Source organism: Ursus arctos, unplaced genomic scaffold (assembly GCF_023065955.2).
Source record: "Ursus arctos isolate Adak ecotype North America unplaced genomic scaffold, UrsArc2.0 scaffold_7, whole genome shotgun sequence".
Taxonomy (NCBI): Eukaryota; Metazoa; Chordata; class Mammalia; order Carnivora; family Ursidae; genus Ursus; species Ursus arctos.
In genome coordinates, this window is record NW_026623089.1 from 8471169 (window position 1) to 8491118 (window position 19950).

Genomic DNA, 19950 nt, shown 5'->3' on the forward strand with positions numbered 1-19950 from the left:
ACCCGTTCTCGACTTCAGCTAGTAACTGAGTCAGCGTTCACCGGACAGACGACGGCAACAAAGGGCAACGTGCTGAGAGGCTGTTAACGTACTTGTCCCTCCACGTCCGGGACGACCGTTACGTGGGTCCCGTATGGAAAGCTGGGCTGGCTCCATAGTATCCCCAGCGATCTTGATGAACTAACAGTGAACCCGGCGAGAGCTGCTTCCGCAGCCGAAGCTTGAAGGCGTACACGGCCATTATCCCAACCAAGGGTATTTCTGTAAATGGAGAATGCTAATAACGGACTGCCATGTTAAGCTGTGAAATAATGGAAGAACCGAGTGCTTTTTGTCAGGCGCTTCAGTAAGAATGTTAGGTCTTACCGGCTGAGGAGATATGGCTAATAAAACACCGAAGACAAATCGTCTGGCCTCTTTAAGAATACATGGCTGGTACTGAGAAAATCTTCGAGAGCCAAGTATTTTGAGAATTATAAAGTGATGTTATAACAAGGTCAGGAGTCTAGGTACATAGGGTTTAAATTACTACAATAGCCTGTAACACAGTCCTATAAAGGGGATGAAAGGTACTTCATTACAACATTGGAAAAGCAAACTTCGGTGCTCGAGAGACCAGTAGGTATAATTTGTACGGCTTCTTCAGCTTTGTTGGCTAGGATGGTCAGAGGTGAAAGAATACTTCTTGGGAAATTAGTTAATGAAATAAACCACTGGAAATGAGCCTTCAATTACTTCAGCGTGACACCCTGCTACATTAAAGCTAAGGAAAGCAAAACATTTCTTTTTCCATTTCTCTACTCAAAGTCAGGTGATTCGGAACGTCAGACCACCAGTGGTATGTTCACGGAAGGCAAAACAACAAAATAAAACCAATTGCTTTTCATTTAAAATAAGTTCTGAGAGCTGGTTGCCAAATCATAAGTTATACGAATAGGGCAAGCTAACTTGTGTTGTATTTGCTCAATGACAGCTCTCCATAAATCACAGTCCCATTTTTACCTTCAGATTTCTTCCCTCAGGATATAAAATACTTCCCAACGAAGAAGCCAACGCCCCACGACAACCCCACAATTTCTGTGGGTATCCTTCAAATATGAAAGCAATGTTGGGACGCCTGGGTGGCTTCGTCAGTTAAGCCTCTAATTCTTGGTCTCAGCTCAGGTCTTGATCTGAGGGTCCTGAGTTCAAGTCCCATGTTGGGGTCCACACTGTATGTGGAACCTACTTAAAAATAAAAAATTAAAAAAAAAATGAAAGCATTGTTGCAACACACCCCTCATCAAGGGACAAGTGCCTTTATACTCAATGGTCCAATGGGTATTTGTGGGCACCAGGCTTGGCAGCAAGTTTCTCTTTGTGCTAGTTCCGAAGCAATGGAGCCAGCCAGGTGCCATTTTTTTTTTTAAGGAAACTGCGGTAACTAGACCTAATAGCTTAAAGTAAGTTCGTTCCCAAGTGAAAGATAGTGGCTGATCTCACTCCTAGGAGAAAAGGGGCACTCAGTCACTCTACTGTATAACATTGCTGCTTTGCTGTTTCCCTACAAATGATCCTGTCTTTGTCCTTTTCCTTCTACATCTTATGAACGACGCTTGATGAAAAATAGGGGTGGACTCATTCCAGGATAGAAACAGTATACCATTTCTGCAACTTTTAAAAACACATATGCGGACACCATATGAGCCTAAAGGCATAAATGGGTACAACTCGAAGAAAAGTGGGAATGGGGTGAGAGAGGTACAAATGAGGCCTCAGGTATGTGCAAAGCTTTATTGTAAAAATAAGCAATTAAGTAAAGATGGCAATATTAACTTTGTAAAATCTGGATGGTGGGCTTCTAAGTGTGACTGTTTTTCTGAATGCTTGAAGAAGCTTATAAATTTTTTAAAATGATATATACATATACTGGCAAACTTAAGAACTAGGAATCCTACAGACCCGTGAGAACTACCTTGATCTACTAAAAAGAAAAAACCTAAAATAAAAGTCAGCTGACTAATAAATAAGAGCAACAGATTATTTTTTTATCCAAGGAGAGCGAGGATTTGCTACTCACTGACTGTGCCAGGCACACCCTCAGAAACGTGCTACACACTCATTTGTAACTCCATGAATTAGGTATTTTCTCCATTTACAGATGCTGAAGCTGGCTCAGAAATTAACTTGCCCAGTGACACAATGGATGAATCAGAAAGTGAGGATTCAGAGTCAGGTTCAAAGGCTAGACTCAAGAGTCAAGCGGTCTCGTCATGCTGCCTGACCCACTAATCTAGCAGACGCAATTTGGGAGGAGTAACAGGCACAGAAGTGACAGGCTCTAAGACTCTGTGCTATCTTGCTACTACTCTTTCCTCTTTTAAGTATTAACCAGCAGGTTCTTGAACAGGGGCTTTCTGTCCAAACCGCTTTTTCTGGTGCCCAGGTTGTCACAGTATCTGCATCATTAACCACCAGGGGCGTGACCTTAGATTTAAGAGCAATCACGCAACTTAACAGCCCCCTTCACTGATAGGATAGTGGATGAGAGGACCAAAGGTCAGCCAAGTGCTTAAAAGCAAAACTTAGTCACACTATGGCACCGTAGCATTTGTCAGTTCCAACTGTCTGCATGCTCGTCATTACCAGCCATAATCCCTGCCCGATTGGAAACCCAGGGAGAGCAGGGACTGGAGCTCAGCACCTAGCACAGTGCCTGGCATACAAACAACGGTCATTAAATATTTGTTCAAAACCTCAGACTAGGAGGCAATTAAAAATAAGGCAAGAAACAAATGAGAGAATTTTCCCAACACATTAAGTGTATAAAGCAAGGTTCTTCCTTATGACCCAAATTTTATAAAATCACATATACTATAGCCCGAGTACTGCTCAGGGGCATCTTAGCTGCAGGCCCCTGCAGCCTCTCACTCTCGAACAGCCGAAAGAGTGAGGCCATGTGAGAAGCAGCTCACTTACGAACTGTCACCAGTCATTTGGAGCACCTGCCCAATAGGACACTTGGGGGGTGCAAATTGGAAATCTGTGTCATGAATTCTCCAGGGCCAGGCTCCTCTCAGCCACCGCCATGAGATCTTTTGCATCCGTGCTTCGAACGCACTAGATAACCAGCCACCCATTCCTTCAAAGTACACCTAGGATACCTCCTCAAAGTAAACATCACAAAGACACATGGCGTGTACCATACATCACACCATCCCGATTAACATCTCCAAATACGTTCACCCAGGCATTTTCATTTGATGTGGTTAACAAAATCGGTTATTCACAGAAAATTCTGAAGGATGGATTCTGGATAACCAAAATGTTATCTCCTATTGTAGGATTGTGTGACAGTGCAATTCACTTTTTGCATGCTGTTATCTAAATGTTTCTACAATGAACATATTCATTCCATAACAGTTACTAAATGCTTTTTGAATTAACAAAGCTGACGGTTACATGTCCAGTACACTAGGCACTATTCCAAAACTGTATTGATGGGGCGCCTGGGTGGCTCAGTTGGTTGAGCATCCGACTCTTGATTTCGGTTCAGGTCATGATCTCAAGGTTGTGAGATTGAACCCCGCATCGGGCTCTGCGCTCAGCGAGGAGTCTGCTGGAGATTCTCTCTCCCTCTGCCCCTCCTGCTGTTCGCGCTCTGTCTCTCTAAAATAAATAAATCTTAAAAAAACAAAACAAAAAAAATTATATTGAAAACTGCTTTTGAAAAAGAGATCACTCTACCATCCAGCAATACCAAAGTGACCCAATGCTCACGTGCCAGAGTATACAAAAAGATGTGGTCCCTGCTTTTGATGGAATGTAATATGGGAGCCAGGTGTGTACATACAAAAATGGTAAAATGCCAGGCAGTATATGCTAAAGGTATATAAACAGGAGGTGCTTCATGCAAGTTTTGAGCTCTTGTGAGCTGGAGTTATGTTGGAAGGCTTCATGGCCAAGAGGATCTTAAACAGGACCTTGCAGAAGGATTCAAATTAAAACTGAAAGAGCAATTCAGAAAAGGGAAAAGCCTAAGCAGACTGAGATCTGGTAGTCAGCCCGTGTATCTGAGCAACAGTAAAGCAAACAGCCGGCACTCACTCACAGTACAGAACCCTAATGTTTTCTCTGGGAAACGGTAAAAAGAACAGTATTAGGGATGGGGCGTGTGGAGGGTGCGGGGACAAGGGAACGGGGCAACGCGGTGAGGCTCAGGGACAAAGAGATTTGGGAGAACTAAGTTTAACAAAAGTAACGGGCACGTCTCTCCTGCTGGAGTTCTCCAAGCTCTTGGCAGGATGACGTGCATTGCGCCTCCTCCCCCTGGGGAAGAAATCATCTTATTTGACCATGCCATCCTATTTCACTTTAGAGACTCATGAAGAGCAAAACAACTCAGAACACACCCTCTTTAACAGAGAACAAATCAATAATAAAGGGCTTGAATACGAAAGGCAAACGGCGAGGTCTGGCCTCAGTCCATCCGGCCTAGATTTTCCCCAGAACAGAGGAACTGCTGATGTACCCTTAAGTTTCTACACAGAACTCAAACCAGGTATTGCTGCCCCCACATATCCATCTACTTGTCAGAATCCCCAGTGCTCAGCCCCTCCCCCGTTCTTCTGAGCACCTGGACAGTCAGCAGTGGCTTCCTGGTGATCTGCAGGCCTTGGACACATACCTTCTCGTAAAGTGATTCAGGGACTTCTATGAGCAATGGGGAGCACTGGACAATCCCAAGCACAGCATGAGAAAAAGAGCAAGTGTTTTTAAAGTCTTGTGTGGTACAGAGCAGCCTTCTCAAATTAGAGGTAGCAAGGCATGTGTTATGAAATCAGTTCGGGGGGCCATAACCAGCATTTAAAAAAGAAGAAAGAAAAGAAAAGAAAAGAAAAGAAAAGAAAAGAAAAGAAAAGAAAAGAAAAGGAAAGGAAAGGAAAGGAAGAAAAGAAAAAAGAAAAAAGAGAAGAGAAGGGAGGAGAGGGGAGGGGAGAAGAAAGAAAGGGAGGGAGGGAGGAAGAGAGAGGAAGGAAGGAAGGAAGGAAGGAAGGAAGGAAGGAAGAAAGAGAGAAAGAAAAACCAAACAGATGCACCACATGTACAAAGGGCAAGGAATACTTTAAGAACATGTCTCTGTTACACATACTAGATTGACCTCTGTGTGTTCTGAATTGCAGCTCAAATGTTTGTCCTACTTGGATCACAGCTAAAAGGTCTGAAAGTCACTGTTCCAGAAGACGCAGAACTCAGGGCAGAGACTGGAGGATGCTGCACTCCCCAGAGGGGTGAGTAGCAGCAGGAGAGGAGCAGCAGAAAGAATCATCATCAGAAGAGACACTTAAAAACAGCGAAGAGAATACGGAGAAAGGAAATCAAGGAAAACATGAAGGTATTACCCCTGGGTCATTTGGGGGAAAGGTGGCTGCAACCCTAAACAGACAAACCCTGAAGGAGAGCGGGTTAACAGGTCCACGAGGGAGGCAAGGAGACACATTCAGGTTGAGAGACATCTGGTTTCAAGAGACAGAGGACACCCAGATGGAAGTACAAAAATAGCTCCCCCACACCACGAACTCAAAACAGGCCCCCAACATTGCTTTAATTTTAGTCACCTTTTACAATACTATATTAATTCCCTTTCAGTTAAACAATGTTTTAAATTTATGCTTTGTCCTCGACCAAGTGGTTATGACTCTGAAAAGCACGTATCGCACTAAAGAACCAATGCCATCAGTTAGTCTCTGGCTATTACGTTATTTACCAGCCCAAGGGCTTCACTTTGATTTAGCGTTTGATGGATAAGTACAGACGGGTCTGTCATTTGGCTCTGTGTGTGCGCGTACAATGACGGCATCAGCACAGGGATGTGAGAGCCGCATGAGCCCTACTGCACCAGCACTGGGAGAGTCACGCCAAAGGGCGCCCGTCAGCTGCCACACTGTCTGTGCCCACCCTGTGAAGCCACACAGTTGGCTCAAGGGCCCTGCTGATCCAGCAAGAGGGCACGAGGGAAATGGCAGAACTCCAACAGATCACTTTAGCCAGGACTGAATCCCCAACGTACACCAGAATAGACATAATTAAACGAGGCAGTGTGGACTTAAAGGTAAAATGTCATCCCCACCAGGCCCTTGATGAAACGAGTTTGGCTTTACAGAAGCCTTTTTATGAAGTAAATTACATTAATTACCAACATTTAAAAACATCCAACATTTAAGGGTTCTGAATCTCTGATTTATTAGACAGCATGGAAATAACAGGTTTAGATTATTTTACAAAAAGAGCTCAAGCTGCTCATGAACAGCACCTGGGCTCTCTGGGGGTAAAAACAATTCTTCAGACTACCACACAAGGACACAAAGACTCCTTATCCTACACGAAGTCAGCAGGAAAGGGCACACAGACAAGTTTTTTGTAAGACAGAAAACAGAGAAATCCACATACTAAATAGGTGTCCACAATGACTATAACACATCCCTTAGGGGATAAGTATGTATTTGTAGGAAGCAAAACAAAGCTTGCCATAGAGAAACCACTTTCACGAGATGATTAGGTGGACCTGCAATGAAGAAAATACATTTCAAAAGATGGGTTCAGACTTACTCTAAGTTTTCACCGAAACACTTACAAAATAAAAGCAAGACCTTTCTCTGTACCAAAAGGATTATTTAAAAAACACGTCGTGGGTAAATTTCAGTAAAAGTCCAAGGCCCATTCAAAGACATACATTTGCAAATAATATAAATAAAACACCAAAGTTTGACCACATAAATACTATTTGGAACTAGCTAGAATAGGCCAAGCTAAGTTCGTGTTCTGCTTCAGGGCATTACATTAAAGTGAATCTCATTCTCACTATAATTTTTTTCTTTTTAACCTTAATCACCAGCGGCTGGGCAACTGAAATGGACATGAGAACTATATAAATGTCAGAGAAATATGTAAACCTCGTTAATGTTTCCAAAAATTCATTTAGAGATAGAAACAGGTCCAAATAGATGCCTGTCTAAATGTACTGCAATTACGTTACAATTATTTTTCCAAATACACAGATATGCTCTGTCTTTTCTCAGCTCATTACTGACTCAAACAATTTGCCCTTCTGGGATCAATTGTTTGCTAATAAATAATTGTTTACAGTCACAAAATGAAGTTAGGAGGTTTTCTTATTAGTTTTCCTTCTGCACCCTAATAAGATTGAAAACTAGCTGATTCCCAGGAGTCTAACCTTAACCTTGCTTTGTTGAACAGCCCAGGAAACGATGAACCATCTGCTTCGGAAAATAATGGACGGCCAAGAGGAAATACTGTTTAATTGTAGATTAACCTCCTCATGAGGCAGTCTGAAGCAGCTTTCGAATTAGCAACTACAACCAGCAAAAGAAACAAATGGCTCAAGAGCCTTTTCCTCCACCATTTAAGGTCCAGAAAGAACGCAAAAGGATTTTTATTACCTATATTTATTTACAAACATGTATTTCCACAGTGGGAACAAAAAGTATCAAGGTCAAAACTGATTCTCGAAAGTGCAATCACTGCCCTCCAATTTCGTGTGCCCAGAATACCTTTAATGCAACAACCATCAACCGTCTCATGCACTTAAGAGTGTTCGTTTAAAAAAAAAAAAAAAAATCAATAAAAACCTCTTTTCCATTATTTTCAGGTTCTTATAATATTAAAATTAATATATTTCCCTGGTTTCTTTGTTAATAGTAATAAATCCACCATTGGGGAGTACGAATTGTTTTATTATCATCAACATGGCACTTAAGTAAATGAAATCTTGTCAAGTACATGGTGACCTACAAGTTCAAAAGAAAAAAGAACAGCATGAGATCAAAATGGCCGGCCAGGACAAGAAACACAAAAGTGAGAGATTAAATGCAAACACAGCCCTTTATCCAACAGGCTTCACATGCTAAGTCTTTGCTAAAGTCAAACCTGTAAAAGTATGCATGATATTGAATATTTAATATTCTGCCCTCTTTCAGGGACTCAACCAATTTAGCAAGGGTGCTAAACCATTCTAACTCAGACAAGCAGAAGAATCCTGAAAACATTCAGTTATTCCATATTTATTGAGGCCTGGGTAGAGAGGGACAGAGAACAGGGACAAAGACCCGTTGGGGTAGGTATTTTATGGTTTAACAAGAGCCTAAGTATCGGTTTTCCCTTAGGCCTGGTGCAGGTAATTAAGTAAAGAGCTTTGCCCTGCTAGTACCAAAAAAATGTAAATTGTTCCTCTCTGTCAACAGTTACAACCAAGAGCCAAAGACAGCTATGAAAATTTCAAAACTACGGAAATTTGCTATTCCAGGCAAGGCCATATTACTCTGGGTTTCCAGTAAGACCTGAAGGTCATTCACTCTGTGTAAATATTAAAGAAACAACCTCTGTGGAGAGGAAAGATTTTTGGCAGTTCAGATTCTTAAATATCTTAAATAGAATTTGAGAAAATAAATTATTCTTGAATTCCTCAACTTAATTTTGAAGCAATGAGCTAGTAATAACTCCAGAGATTCAAATAATAGTGCCTATTCAAGAAGAATGAGAGTTTGACATTCTTCTCTACCAAACAACTAGGCACAATTTTATCCATCAGACGTCTATCAACCTACGGATATTGAAAGCTTGGGAGAACAAGATAAAATCAACTCCAACCCTACAGTCAGCCGTAATATCGAGCAGGCATCAACAATGCTATTCATGAATTTAGAAAAATTAATAAATCCTGGGTTGAATGCAAGAAAAGGCTCAAATACAGGTGAAGCATACTCACTTGGGTTTTGTTTCTGCATCTGTCACTTGGCGAATGAAGATACCATCTTCAGGATGTTCCGTGTCATCCATCTCATACATATACGACGATGCTATTGCAAGCGTGGTCCCGTCATTACTGAAGGCCAGGGATGCAATGCTGGTGGGGTACCGATGGAACTGGCACAGTCGCTTTTTGTTAAATGGATCCCAAATGTTTACAAATCCATCAGAGCCACCTGCAAGTCATTTCAAAAGAGGTAAAATGGTTCTTAAAGGCAGGTACAGAAAAAACCATTATCCTTAATGGTTAATTTTTAAGGTTACAGAAGTTACATGTTCCCCACAGGCGACTGTATAAAATTTTTACTCCCTAAATATCAGAAAAAGCAAGCACAATTTTTTAAAACTCTGCCTAAGTGTAACTGTCTGTGTTCAATTAAAGTAAAACTGTCGGGGCGCCTGGGCGGCTCAGGTGTTGGGCGTCGGACTCTTGATTTTGGCTCAGGTCATGGTTTCGGGGTTGTTGAGATCCAGCCCCATGGTGGGCTCCACGCTCAGTGCACAGTCTGCTGAGGATTCTCTCTCTCCCCCTCACCGTCTTCTCTCTCTACAATTAATTTAGCCAAAATAAAATAAAGCAAAATTGTTATCTCCATGATGTGATGTAGGTGCACATGCCATACCATACCTGTAGCAAATGTATTGTGGATGTTGTGAAAGGAAATGGCATTGACTGGGTAAATCTGCTCAATATTGTTCTCCTTTAGTCTGTGACACTTGAAGGCATACTTCTTCTTCTGTACCTCAGGGCTTGGGTCCAAGTACTCAACTGCCACTCGCCCTTCGATGGAGCTTAATACATAACCCTGCCAAGAGGAAACCAGAGAAGGACAAAAATGGTGACTCCAGCTTCCAAAAACAAGGCACTAATTCCAAAATCAACCCACACTAAAGAGGATTATTTCAGAGATGAAAGATAATTACAGCCAGGTTTTAACCAGGTACAGGTTTTTAACTATACTAACATAGCTACGACCAGTCCAAGAGTTTAAGAACATTTATACCTGTTCTATTAAAAAAAGAAAAATAAGGCTATCGCATCTAGTAATTCTGACAAATCTAGACAAGAATTTTAAAATGCTTCAGTATCATTTATTTGTTGTCCTGTCCAGAGGAGTTCAAATTTGTTCCATCACTTGGATATAATCTTCTGTGCTCTGCCTCTTCACCTCCAACAACTCTTAAGAACCGTGTGTCCTTCAAGGGGGGTTTATCAATAATCCGAATCAACTGGAACACCAGCCTTCCACCTCAGTCATTCTGCCTCTTGCATTTAACTACAGCAAGTTGAGTTCACACGCAAACAGCAAAGATTTTCAACAATGTTCAAAGTGGATTACCGTTTCAAACCTCTTCTCACTTTTCCTTGAAATGACAACATGTCAAAGAAACCCAGGGATAAGATAAATATGAACCCTATATTTTATTTATTTTTTTAATTCTAAAGATATGAAAAAGAATTATTCCTGCAAAACTACTTAGGGATAAAAAAAAAATCAATGAAATCTTAAACTTCCATCATCAACTAGAAACATATTCTAACAAAGTTTTAGACATAAGGCATAAAAATAATATTTATAAATGCAAGGATATCTTATAATCACATAGTCAAATCTTTAAAAGTCACATAACTGCAATGCCTTATCTTCAGTGGATATTTACAATTTCCTGAGAAAAAGAACTGTGATCACCATTTGAGGTACCAGCCTTTTGAGATAAGGGGCCAAGAGAACAACTGACATAATTGCATCCAGCTCCTCAACCACTAAAGGTCAGTGTAAGATTTCAAAGACATCTGCCTTTTTTAATGACTTTTCCTCTCGTAAAATTCTTACAGCAGCTGACCCCACCACCAACTCTCCTTCAAACTTTAAGGATTTGAGGGAAAAAGAGGCTCACTAACAGGGCAGTCTTGGTTAGCAGTGATGATGGGCAGGGGAACCCACCCCATGCTTCAAGAGGTAATCATTACGTAAGGATTATCGCCTTCTCTAAAAAGAGAATCCAAGTTCTCCTGGTCAAACCAGCTAAGAAACTCTATCGGTATCAGGGTTACAGAGAACAGCAAATTCCATAATCCTAAATGTCCAAATTTAAATTTGAATTCACTGGTTTGGTAAACTGAAATATGTGCAAAACTCTGATTACCATATACCCGTCAAGCATCCTAGACCAAGGAAATCAGAAGACCTCTATTCAAACCACTGGTAGATTACTTAACCTCTCTGAACATCAAGATCTTCTCTGAAACTGGATTAATACACTACTCTATAACACAAGGCCGTTGAAAATGTAACTACAACAAATTCCAAATCACTACTCAAAAAATCTTTTAAAAAGCAAAGCTTTAAAAGGCGTTACCAATGAGATCCTCTTCTTTTCAAATTCACAAATGGGGGGGGGGGGGGAGTGGCAGGGGGCGAGGAATAGGTCAGTACCTGCTTGTTTGGAAATGCCCGGATGCAGCGAGTCTGGTACTTGAGGCTGGACTCCCGGCGCTGCTGCACATAGCCCATGTTCCGTAAGTCCCACACCAGTACTCTGCGGCCTGCGGTGCCCACAATCAGCCGGTCTCCAGACACTGAGAGGGTATACACCTTTCAAGAAAGACCAAAAATTACTAAAATCCACCTATTTGCCTAAACAGGCCATTTTGTCCACCAAAAAGTCCACTAATTGGGAAACCATAAAAAAGTTAGCTGATCAGGTTCTCAAACACAGGTATTAAATTTTAAATACTACAGTTACATAAACCAAGTAATGTAAACAAAATAATCAACCCAAAATATTCTTAATACTTAGCCATGCATTATATAATGTACACTCTAATTCTGCAAAAACACTTTTGAAAATTCTCTTGGTTACTAAAGCAAATTCAATTATTAAGCAATTTCTCCAGCCTTGTTTCATTTAGTACCAACATAAAAGCGTAAGAACTACTCAAAAAGGAGATAATAAAGGCATAAAAACAATTCAAGATACCTCTCAATAGGCTTCTAGCTTTTCATAAAATAATCATCTTCCAAGTTATTTTTCTATGACCACCCTTTAAAAAAAGATTTCATGTTCTAACTCTAAAAATCTAACTGCCACACAGTGAATAAATAGGCCTTTCCAAGAAGAATGAAGGAGCCATCATTAATTAGCTGCTTAGCTGCTTTTGGTGGCATATGTACTCAAAATTAAAATACAAGGACAGTGGTCTGGCATGTGACAAAGCACATTCTTGTGCCCTGACGTCCTACTAAACACTCAAGAGAAAGTTCATCTTTAGCGAAAATTTAAAAAGCATTTTCTCCCTTAAAGGCATTTATTTCCCCCACATAATGCCCTTTTTACAATATTTTTAAGATTTCCATAAAAAATTCCTTTATAATAAATCACAGAATTTCCTGCAAGGAAGTATTTCAACTGGTTTGTTTTCAAATTCAAATAGCAAATTCATGAAAATGGTGCCAAAATGTATTTTCCTGATCATGTTAAATAACAGACTTCAGGCATAAAATTGTACTCTGGTTATTACTTTCAACTAAGAAGCAACTCTAATTTAATCTGATTTAATATTTTAAAACCTGAAGAATCACTATTAAAAAATGAAGATAGCCCATGGCCTAGTAAGACATCTCTTTAACATTCAGTAACTAAAGCACAGGGTTAGTAATCACTAATGTGTTAACTACGTACCACCACCCCAAAATACCAAGTTAGGTTTAGCAATACAACAACCCACGAGTCTCAGATTTCTGACCTTAAAATTCAACAACTAATTTGACTAAGGGAAAAATTAGGAATTAAAAAGATTCAAAACAGCAGATTTAACATAAGCATATTTAAATAAGAGAAATGCAAGATCTACACCAGTTTATTCAGAAAACACGTTTGCAGAAAAACAGAAATCAACCTAAGACATGTGAAACGCCAAACTTAAATAACACAGAATCCAGAAAGAGATCAATTTATAACAGTACAATCAGACTGGGAATTTTATCTTAAATCTTTACTATACAGGTGACATACAAGCTTCTAATAGGGCTTTCTATCCCCACTGATCGTAAATCATGTGAAACCACTGTCATGCTACTGACTAGGTATATACATTTATCAAAGAAAGTATTTAAAAAAGTGACATAATGAACCTTGCTGAACCAATAAGCAGCTTGATTCAGTGTGGCTGTCCATTATACAATATTCTGTCAGCAATTTATCACAGCTCTTAACATGTTACATACAACCATAAATCAAAACTAGAAACAATGCAATTATTTTATTCCGAACAAAGGTCTTGCCAGGAGTAGATTCGACTGTGATGTGACAGAAATAATGGCTCTTTGGATGCACTACAGTATATGATGATGGCTAACAGGAACTGAATAGTATATTTACGCTAAGGAAATAGACTCAAGCGAAGGATACCTTTAAACTGCTAAAACAATCAATCTTTAAAATTAACTACCACCTGATAAAGTCTGATGAGGACACAGCAAGAATGCTCAATTACACTTTCATTGTACAGTTCAAAAGGTTAGAATAATACACAAAGTTTCAGTTTTAAAAAGCTTTCTTCAGGAGAGCCTTCAAATGACACCTGTCAACATTAAAAATAAATAAATAAATGGCAAAACCCAGGGAACATAGGACACCCTTCTCACTAATTTCAAGTGATAACCCATTCCACCCTCTTAACAGCCCACTCAAATGATACCTCAGGTCATAAGTGAAAATGAGTGATGCTCTGTCCCACTTCCTGGTTTGGGCATGTCAAACCCAATTTAAGGCAATCCGACAGTCTTTGCTAAATGACTTCTCTGAAAAGGCACTGAGTTGTTTCTCAGTCCTGGGATTTAAAGCATTAACAATACAGAGCAGTGGGTTTATTTAAGCTACTACTATCCAGTACAAAGATGACAACAAACAGGAAAAAAAAAAAAAAAGTTGACCCAAAATCCAATCCCTTTGCTTCAAAAAAATCAACTTTTTTTAAAGTAACTTCTACACCCAACGTGGGGCTCAAACTCATAATCCCAAGATCAAGAGTCCTGTTCTCTATTGACTGAGCCAGCCAGGCACCCCCATCAACTCTTAATTAACTTTCAAATTCAACACCATATTCATCAAACATTCACCAAATCAAATCACCCCAAAGATTATAATTCCTACTATGAAATTAATGTAAAGAACCTACCTTTTCAGGCTGAGAGAAGGTCCCTGCATTACAAGGCGTTCTGGGATCCCACAATTTAACTGTCTGATCCCAACTCCCTGTCACCATCACATTCACTTCTGGACAGTATTCAACACATCTGATAGGGGCATCATGGGTTCCAACGAGATTTTCTACAGGGGGAAAAAGAAAAAAAAAAAAAATCACCCAGCTTTATTACCTCCACTAAACAAAGATTCCTCAAGTGAACGATAGAAGGGAACATTCATTAAACTGTAATGAATCTGCTTCCACCACCTCAATGAAAATGTATGCATACAGAAAAATTTCTCCATGACTACAAAGAGTCATCCATTCCTCTCTGTTCACCTTACAATGCATAGTTTGATTCACTAACATGGCACATACCAAAGGCTGACTTGAATTTCACATTACATTAAATTGGCGGCATATCTGGGTTTTTTTCCTCACTTGATTCTTGATTCCCTAAAATCAGAAACCTTGTTGAACTCTATAGTTCTGACTTTATCTACTGCAGGTTCTGTCTGATATATGGCAGGTACTCAAATACCTGCTGAATGAAAGAAGGGTAGAGAACTCTGGTCTCCTGGATCTGGATAAAACTTACTGCATTAAAGCCAATGTTTATAAGAAACTTATTTACATAGTAACAGGGTATCTGAAAGCTGGGGGATAAGGAAGGCAGAGAGTCTTTTGATTAGCCCACTTGGTTTTCATGGTGGGTCAAATTTCCAATAGACAATTTTCTTTCCTTTCAATTTCAACTCTTCACACCATCTCATCCATTATTCAGTGAACATCTACTAAATGTCTAGTATGTGCCAAAACCTATGCCACATGCTAAGGATACGACAAAGAACAATATGTGGTCCCGATCCTCAAACAGGAAAACTACCTATTTTAAAAACATATCATTTAAACAAGAAAAAAAAAAAAGGACCTCATGAAGTTCAGCAATGACCTCCTGAGAATAAACAGCTAATTCCCTTAACTATGGTCTCCGTATCAAAAACCTTTGTATTTCAATGTTTTCCCTAAGTTTTCCAACAAATAGGCCCCAAACCTGCAAGCTAACTTACTATATAGAATAAGCTAACAAAACCAAATAGTTCTGCAGTTCCAAGTTACATGACAAAGTGACTTTCATGAAATAGCCTCTTCTAAGGTTGTTTTTTTTTTTTTTGACAAAATACTGTGCTCATCTTCTTTCCATCCTCCCATTGTCCAGCTCATCCTCTGCCACTCACATCTGGGCCTTGCTACCTGTTTCAAGCACATCTATACCTAATGTACGCATATACAAAAAAAAATTTTTTTAATGCTCCAAGAGCTCTGTGCATTTGAGTTCCATCCCATTTCTGCTCTGCTCCAAAGTTCACCATTGGTTAAGTCATTTCCTATCCTCCTCTAAGAAATTTACTAAAAAAAAAAAAAGTCACCTTACTATTCATTCAATAAATGTAACTGAACCATATTCTACGTTAAATCATCACACAAGCAGAATATAGTAGCTGGACACAACTGGCTATTTTATAATATCAGATTTTTAAAAACCTATCATCCTTCAGTCTGAACTAAATAAGCTTCTGAAAAGAGAACATTCAAACATCAGCACTGTCCCGGAAAATCTTAATGAGCAGTAGACTACTATGGGATCCAGTTCACTTCTGAGGACAGGTAAAGGTCAAATACTCAAGGATAACTTCATATAAACACTTAAGAGTGGTGATCTTAATGGAACTGCATTTACTGAGAAAGTACACACGTAACATTTTGTAATCAGTAATTCAATGGTTATCATTTAAACAAAAAAGTCCAAAATTTAAGCCACTTTTACTTGTGAACAACTTGGGAACTAAGCAATTCAGAAACCACTCTTCCTAAATAAACATTTACACTTTAATACCCTAGGTAAGAAAACAATAAACTGGTAAAAATGTGGCCACATTACCTTGATCAGTGTTCAAATCATGCATTTTCAATTGATGGTCTAATCCCCCACTCCAAGCATGTGTTGGATCCTACAAAATAAAAGTTTCAAGTCATTCAAGAGTTCAAAATTGCTCTTTCTAAAGCCAACTGTTCACTTTATGCTCAGGATGATGTACGCTGGGCGCGCACGCGCGCACACACACGAAATATAGCAAGTAAGTGGTCACCAAAATTACATCAGCAAATTAAGGAAAAGACTGTTCACCACATTGGCTGAGAGCACATAGGCATTCCTATTTCCTAATACACAAAAACAAAAAACAAACAAAAAACCATCCTTTTGATAAGGCAACCAAATTTTACTGTCTTGTTGCGAATTTGAAATACAAATGTCATATATCCACAAAGTTTGCACAATTACTCTTTTTGAAAGAGGAGACCATTTACGACATCTGCATAACACCAACCCCCCAAAAAACTGTATTTGGCTCAAAACAAGCGTTCAGTTAAATCTTAAGAGCTATCCAAATAACTACCGACATAAGCTTTCTCTACCCGATACTGGTAGAAGGACACTATCAACACAGGTATCGTAAAACAAAGAGGTCAGGTGCAAGAACTGAGGACACCTACGTAGAAGGCGCAATCCAGGACGGCGCCGGTGTGCTGGTACTTGAGCCGCATGGAGTTGGCCGGCACATCGTAGAGGCGCACCGACGTGTCCCAGGAGGAGACCAGCAGGAACTGGGAGGTGTTGGGGCTGAACTTCACCGATGAGATGCCGTCCTCGGGTGGCTGGTTCAGTTTGAACTCGTTAGAACCGGTCATCTACGGAACAAGGGGCCGGTCAGTCCCCAAGAGTCCGGAATGGAGTGTTGGGCTGACTGCAGGCCGAGCATTCAGAAGGGCTTCACCATGAGGGGGTGCCTTACAGGAGGTGGGGGACTTTCTTGCGGGGGAGGAACCTACAGAACGTCGGCGATTCGGCAGTCTGCGCCTGCGCACAGCCTTCGCGCCCGCCGCAGTCGGGACTCACCCCCCCATCCCCCACCGCCCCTTCTAGGCGCCCCAACCTGCCTGGCTTGCGCGGGGGCACACCTAACTCCAGCCCCCAGCACAGCCCGCCGCGGGCTCCCGCACCCCAGCCCCTCCGCCGGGCCTACCGCCTCGGACGCTCCTAAAATAAAGAAAAGGAAGAGAAACGAAACGGGTTCCCCGCGGATGGCTCTACCGGCTCCGGGCCTGGGAAGTCCGCAAAGAGTCCGCCCCAGCGCCCCGTCGCCTCGCCCCTGCTACCTTGGGTTTCCCTCAGAAGCAACTTGGCCGCCGCTGGCCGCCGCCACCACCTCCTCGCTTCCCTCCGAGCACTCGCGGGCTGGGCGAAAGAGGCGGAGAGGAAGCTCCAGCGTATGACTGCCATTGGCTAATTTCAAACGCCAACGTCTCGCTCGAGGCAGCCAATTGGTCCGCTCGGAGGCCCGGCGACGGTGAACCCAGCCATCTTGTTCCGGCTCAAAGGCAAACCGCGGATTTTCCGATCACGTGGGCTCCCTTTATTACACAACTGAGGCACCGGTCCTCTTGAGGGACGAGTGGAAACTGCAATTCCCGAAGTGCATCGCGCCAAGGCTGAGCCCATTCTCTCTCCCGCCTCTGTGCAGCACGCTGGGAAATGTAGTTTCGCTGGGGCCAACGCCCAGCGGGTCTTCTGAATAGTAGGCGGGAACCAGATGCTCTTTCCAATTGGACCGGTGGCGAACTTCCCAACTCAGTCTCTCAGACTCAAGAACCCCATTTCGGTCAATACTTCTATAGAGCTAAATTATTCTCCCTTTCACTGGGAGAATACATACGCCCATGAAGTTAACCAATAATTGGAGTGGAAATATTTGCTCTAATCAATTGCATTACTTTGCCCTGATTTATTCTCATTTTCCTGGCATTTCCATCCCTGATCCATAGTCTCACATTTTCCATTGTCTTAAGATCTACTGATATCATAAAAACTCATTCTTATTTATACTATGCTGTAGCCCTCCATTCCATCTTTCTGCAAACATTTATTGGGTACCCACTGAATACCAGGCCTGGTGAGAGCCTCTGGGAAGATGCATTAATCAGACAGTCCTTGTTCTCAGGGGGAGCTTCCTGTACAGAGGGGTGGACAGACTGGAAAACAATTACTCTGCAGTGCGTTAAAGCTCAAAAGCTTCTGTATGCTTAAGCAGGGTCCTAAAATGACAGCTACAAGCTTCTCCCCATTCACCTCCCCAACCTAGAAACTCCCTAGAGTTGCAGGCTCAGTTTGCTCCCATTATCTGTTTCTAGACTCCTCCAGAAATAGGAGAATCGAGAAGTTGCTTCTAGAACTTACTTGATCTCCATGACAGAAAAGTAATTCTTAATTTATAACTAGAATGCTGTGATTCAGTTACTCTTGAATATCAAAAACTCATGGACAATTTTCAACTTAATCCATACTGTAACCTCTTTTTCACTGCTTTTTGTGAAAAAAAAAAGTCTTATTATATGATTTTGTATGAAGTGGAAGGAAATTGTTGGAGTTAAAGTGTTTACCTTTTAAGGTATATTAATAGAGGAAAAGTGTTGTTGGTCTTTACCCATTCACAGACCCTACTCAGGTGCACTTCTTTTTAGGATTCTTGAAGCAATAAACACACACACAGTAACCACCCTTCTGCCCACTGTGTTGATACTACTGCTAAAAGAACAGGTTCTTGCCCTCCCTCATTGCCAATCCTCGTACTTGGTTCTCTATATTTTCTCTTTCAACAAGTTAATGGTGAGGTTAAGAATTTTAAAATGCAGTGCCTTGCCTCCATTCTAACTTTGGCTAAATAATTTTATCTCCAAATAATTCTATTTGGTTCCCTCTCCCAGTTGTTTATTTAATTCTATTAGAGTTTCAAGATTCTGAGCATGAATTATCTGCTAATAAAATCTAAGTGTATTTCATTATACAGTGTGTGTATGATTCAGGTCCCTCTGGGCATGCAGTTGCAGCTGGACTCTATTTGAGTTTTAAGAAACGTCAATCTTTTAAATCCAGTTTACAGCCTGAAAAGGAGGCTGATGATTTTGCTGATTATTCAAATGAATTGATAGTCTTGAGACAGAAGATCTGGCCACAATGGAATCTTGAACATTTTAAATCCAAATGCAAAGTCGTGTGTGTGTGTGTGTGTGTGTGTGTGTGTGTGTGTTGACGCTCAGTTACCTGTAGGAGCGGGGAATTCCTAGAAACTAATTACAGTGTTGGATTACCTTTGACTGCTAATTTCTGAATTAGTAAAAGGATTGAAATATCCACTATATGATAAACCAGAAAAAGGTCATCCCTGAAATCTTAAAGGCAAAATCATTCTGCCATTAAGAGCCTAGAGTGGCTAGAGAAAACCACTTCCTGTAAGAGAAGTAACCGTAAGGAGGATATAGTGACCCAATACTGTTAAAACCATCACCTCTTGACAAAAGCATAATCTATTGAAATGCAGACAATGAGATGGATGGAATATTCCTATACAAGTAGGTCCTTGAGCAAATTGGTTGTTTCAACATGGAATATTCAAATAACAACTTTAAAGGACAAAAAGAATTTAAAGTGGGTCATCTGGAAAGAAAAAATTCTTTGGAATAAAATACATGTACCAAATAAATCGAAGAAAATGGATCCAGTGTCACTTTTGTTTTCTCTCTCTGTCTATACAATATTTAGCATAGTTCTCAGCAAGTTTTAGGGCTCAGTAAATATTTACTGAATTGAACACAGATGGAATGAAGTAAGTGGACTAGAACTAACTTAGCATCTGCAGATGTGTTCTTGGATAACATCCCTCTGACGTCATCTTGAAAGAGATTGTAATTTTCATGAAATCTTATATGAGAAGAATGGACAAGAGACCAAGCACTTCAGACGGAATACCGCGGGTCACATAGACGGTTTACAGATAGCTTCTACATTTCATAAAATGCTGATAATTTCGATGCCTCTCGGCTGAGACAAGTCCATC

The 19950-nt window shown here is 40.7% G+C and overlaps 1 protein-coding gene across 3 annotated transcripts; it reads right to left on the reverse strand.

Annotated features, from left to right (window-relative positions):
* Positions 1-1759: 1759 nt before the first annotated feature.
* Positions 1760-17433, reverse strand: BUB3 (BUB3 mitotic checkpoint protein). Of its 3 annotated transcripts, none has more exons than XM_048219059.2 (8): positions 17216-17325; positions 16553-16747; positions 15939-16008; positions 13988-14139; positions 11244-11402; positions 9434-9611; positions 8765-8981; positions 1760-3663 (listed from the first exon to the last, which is right to left on the reverse strand). In XM_048219059.2, the coding sequence occupies exons 2-8, from the start codon at positions 16745-16747 to the stop codon at positions 3537-3539; spliced, it is 1098 nt and encodes a 365-aa protein (XP_048075016.1). In that variant the 5' UTR covers positions 17216-17325; the 3' UTR covers positions 1760-3536. The 3 variants fall into 3 exon arrangements, with proteins under 3 accessions (XP_048075016.1, XP_026350117.1, XP_026350118.1); XM_026494332.3 differs by lacking the exon at positions 1760-3663 and adding an exon at positions 6198-7787 and having other exon boundaries at positions 17216-17433; XM_026494333.3 differs by lacking the exon at positions 1760-3663 and adding an exon at positions 6198-6544.
* Between the last annotated feature and the right edge of the window lie 2517 nt (positions 17434-19950).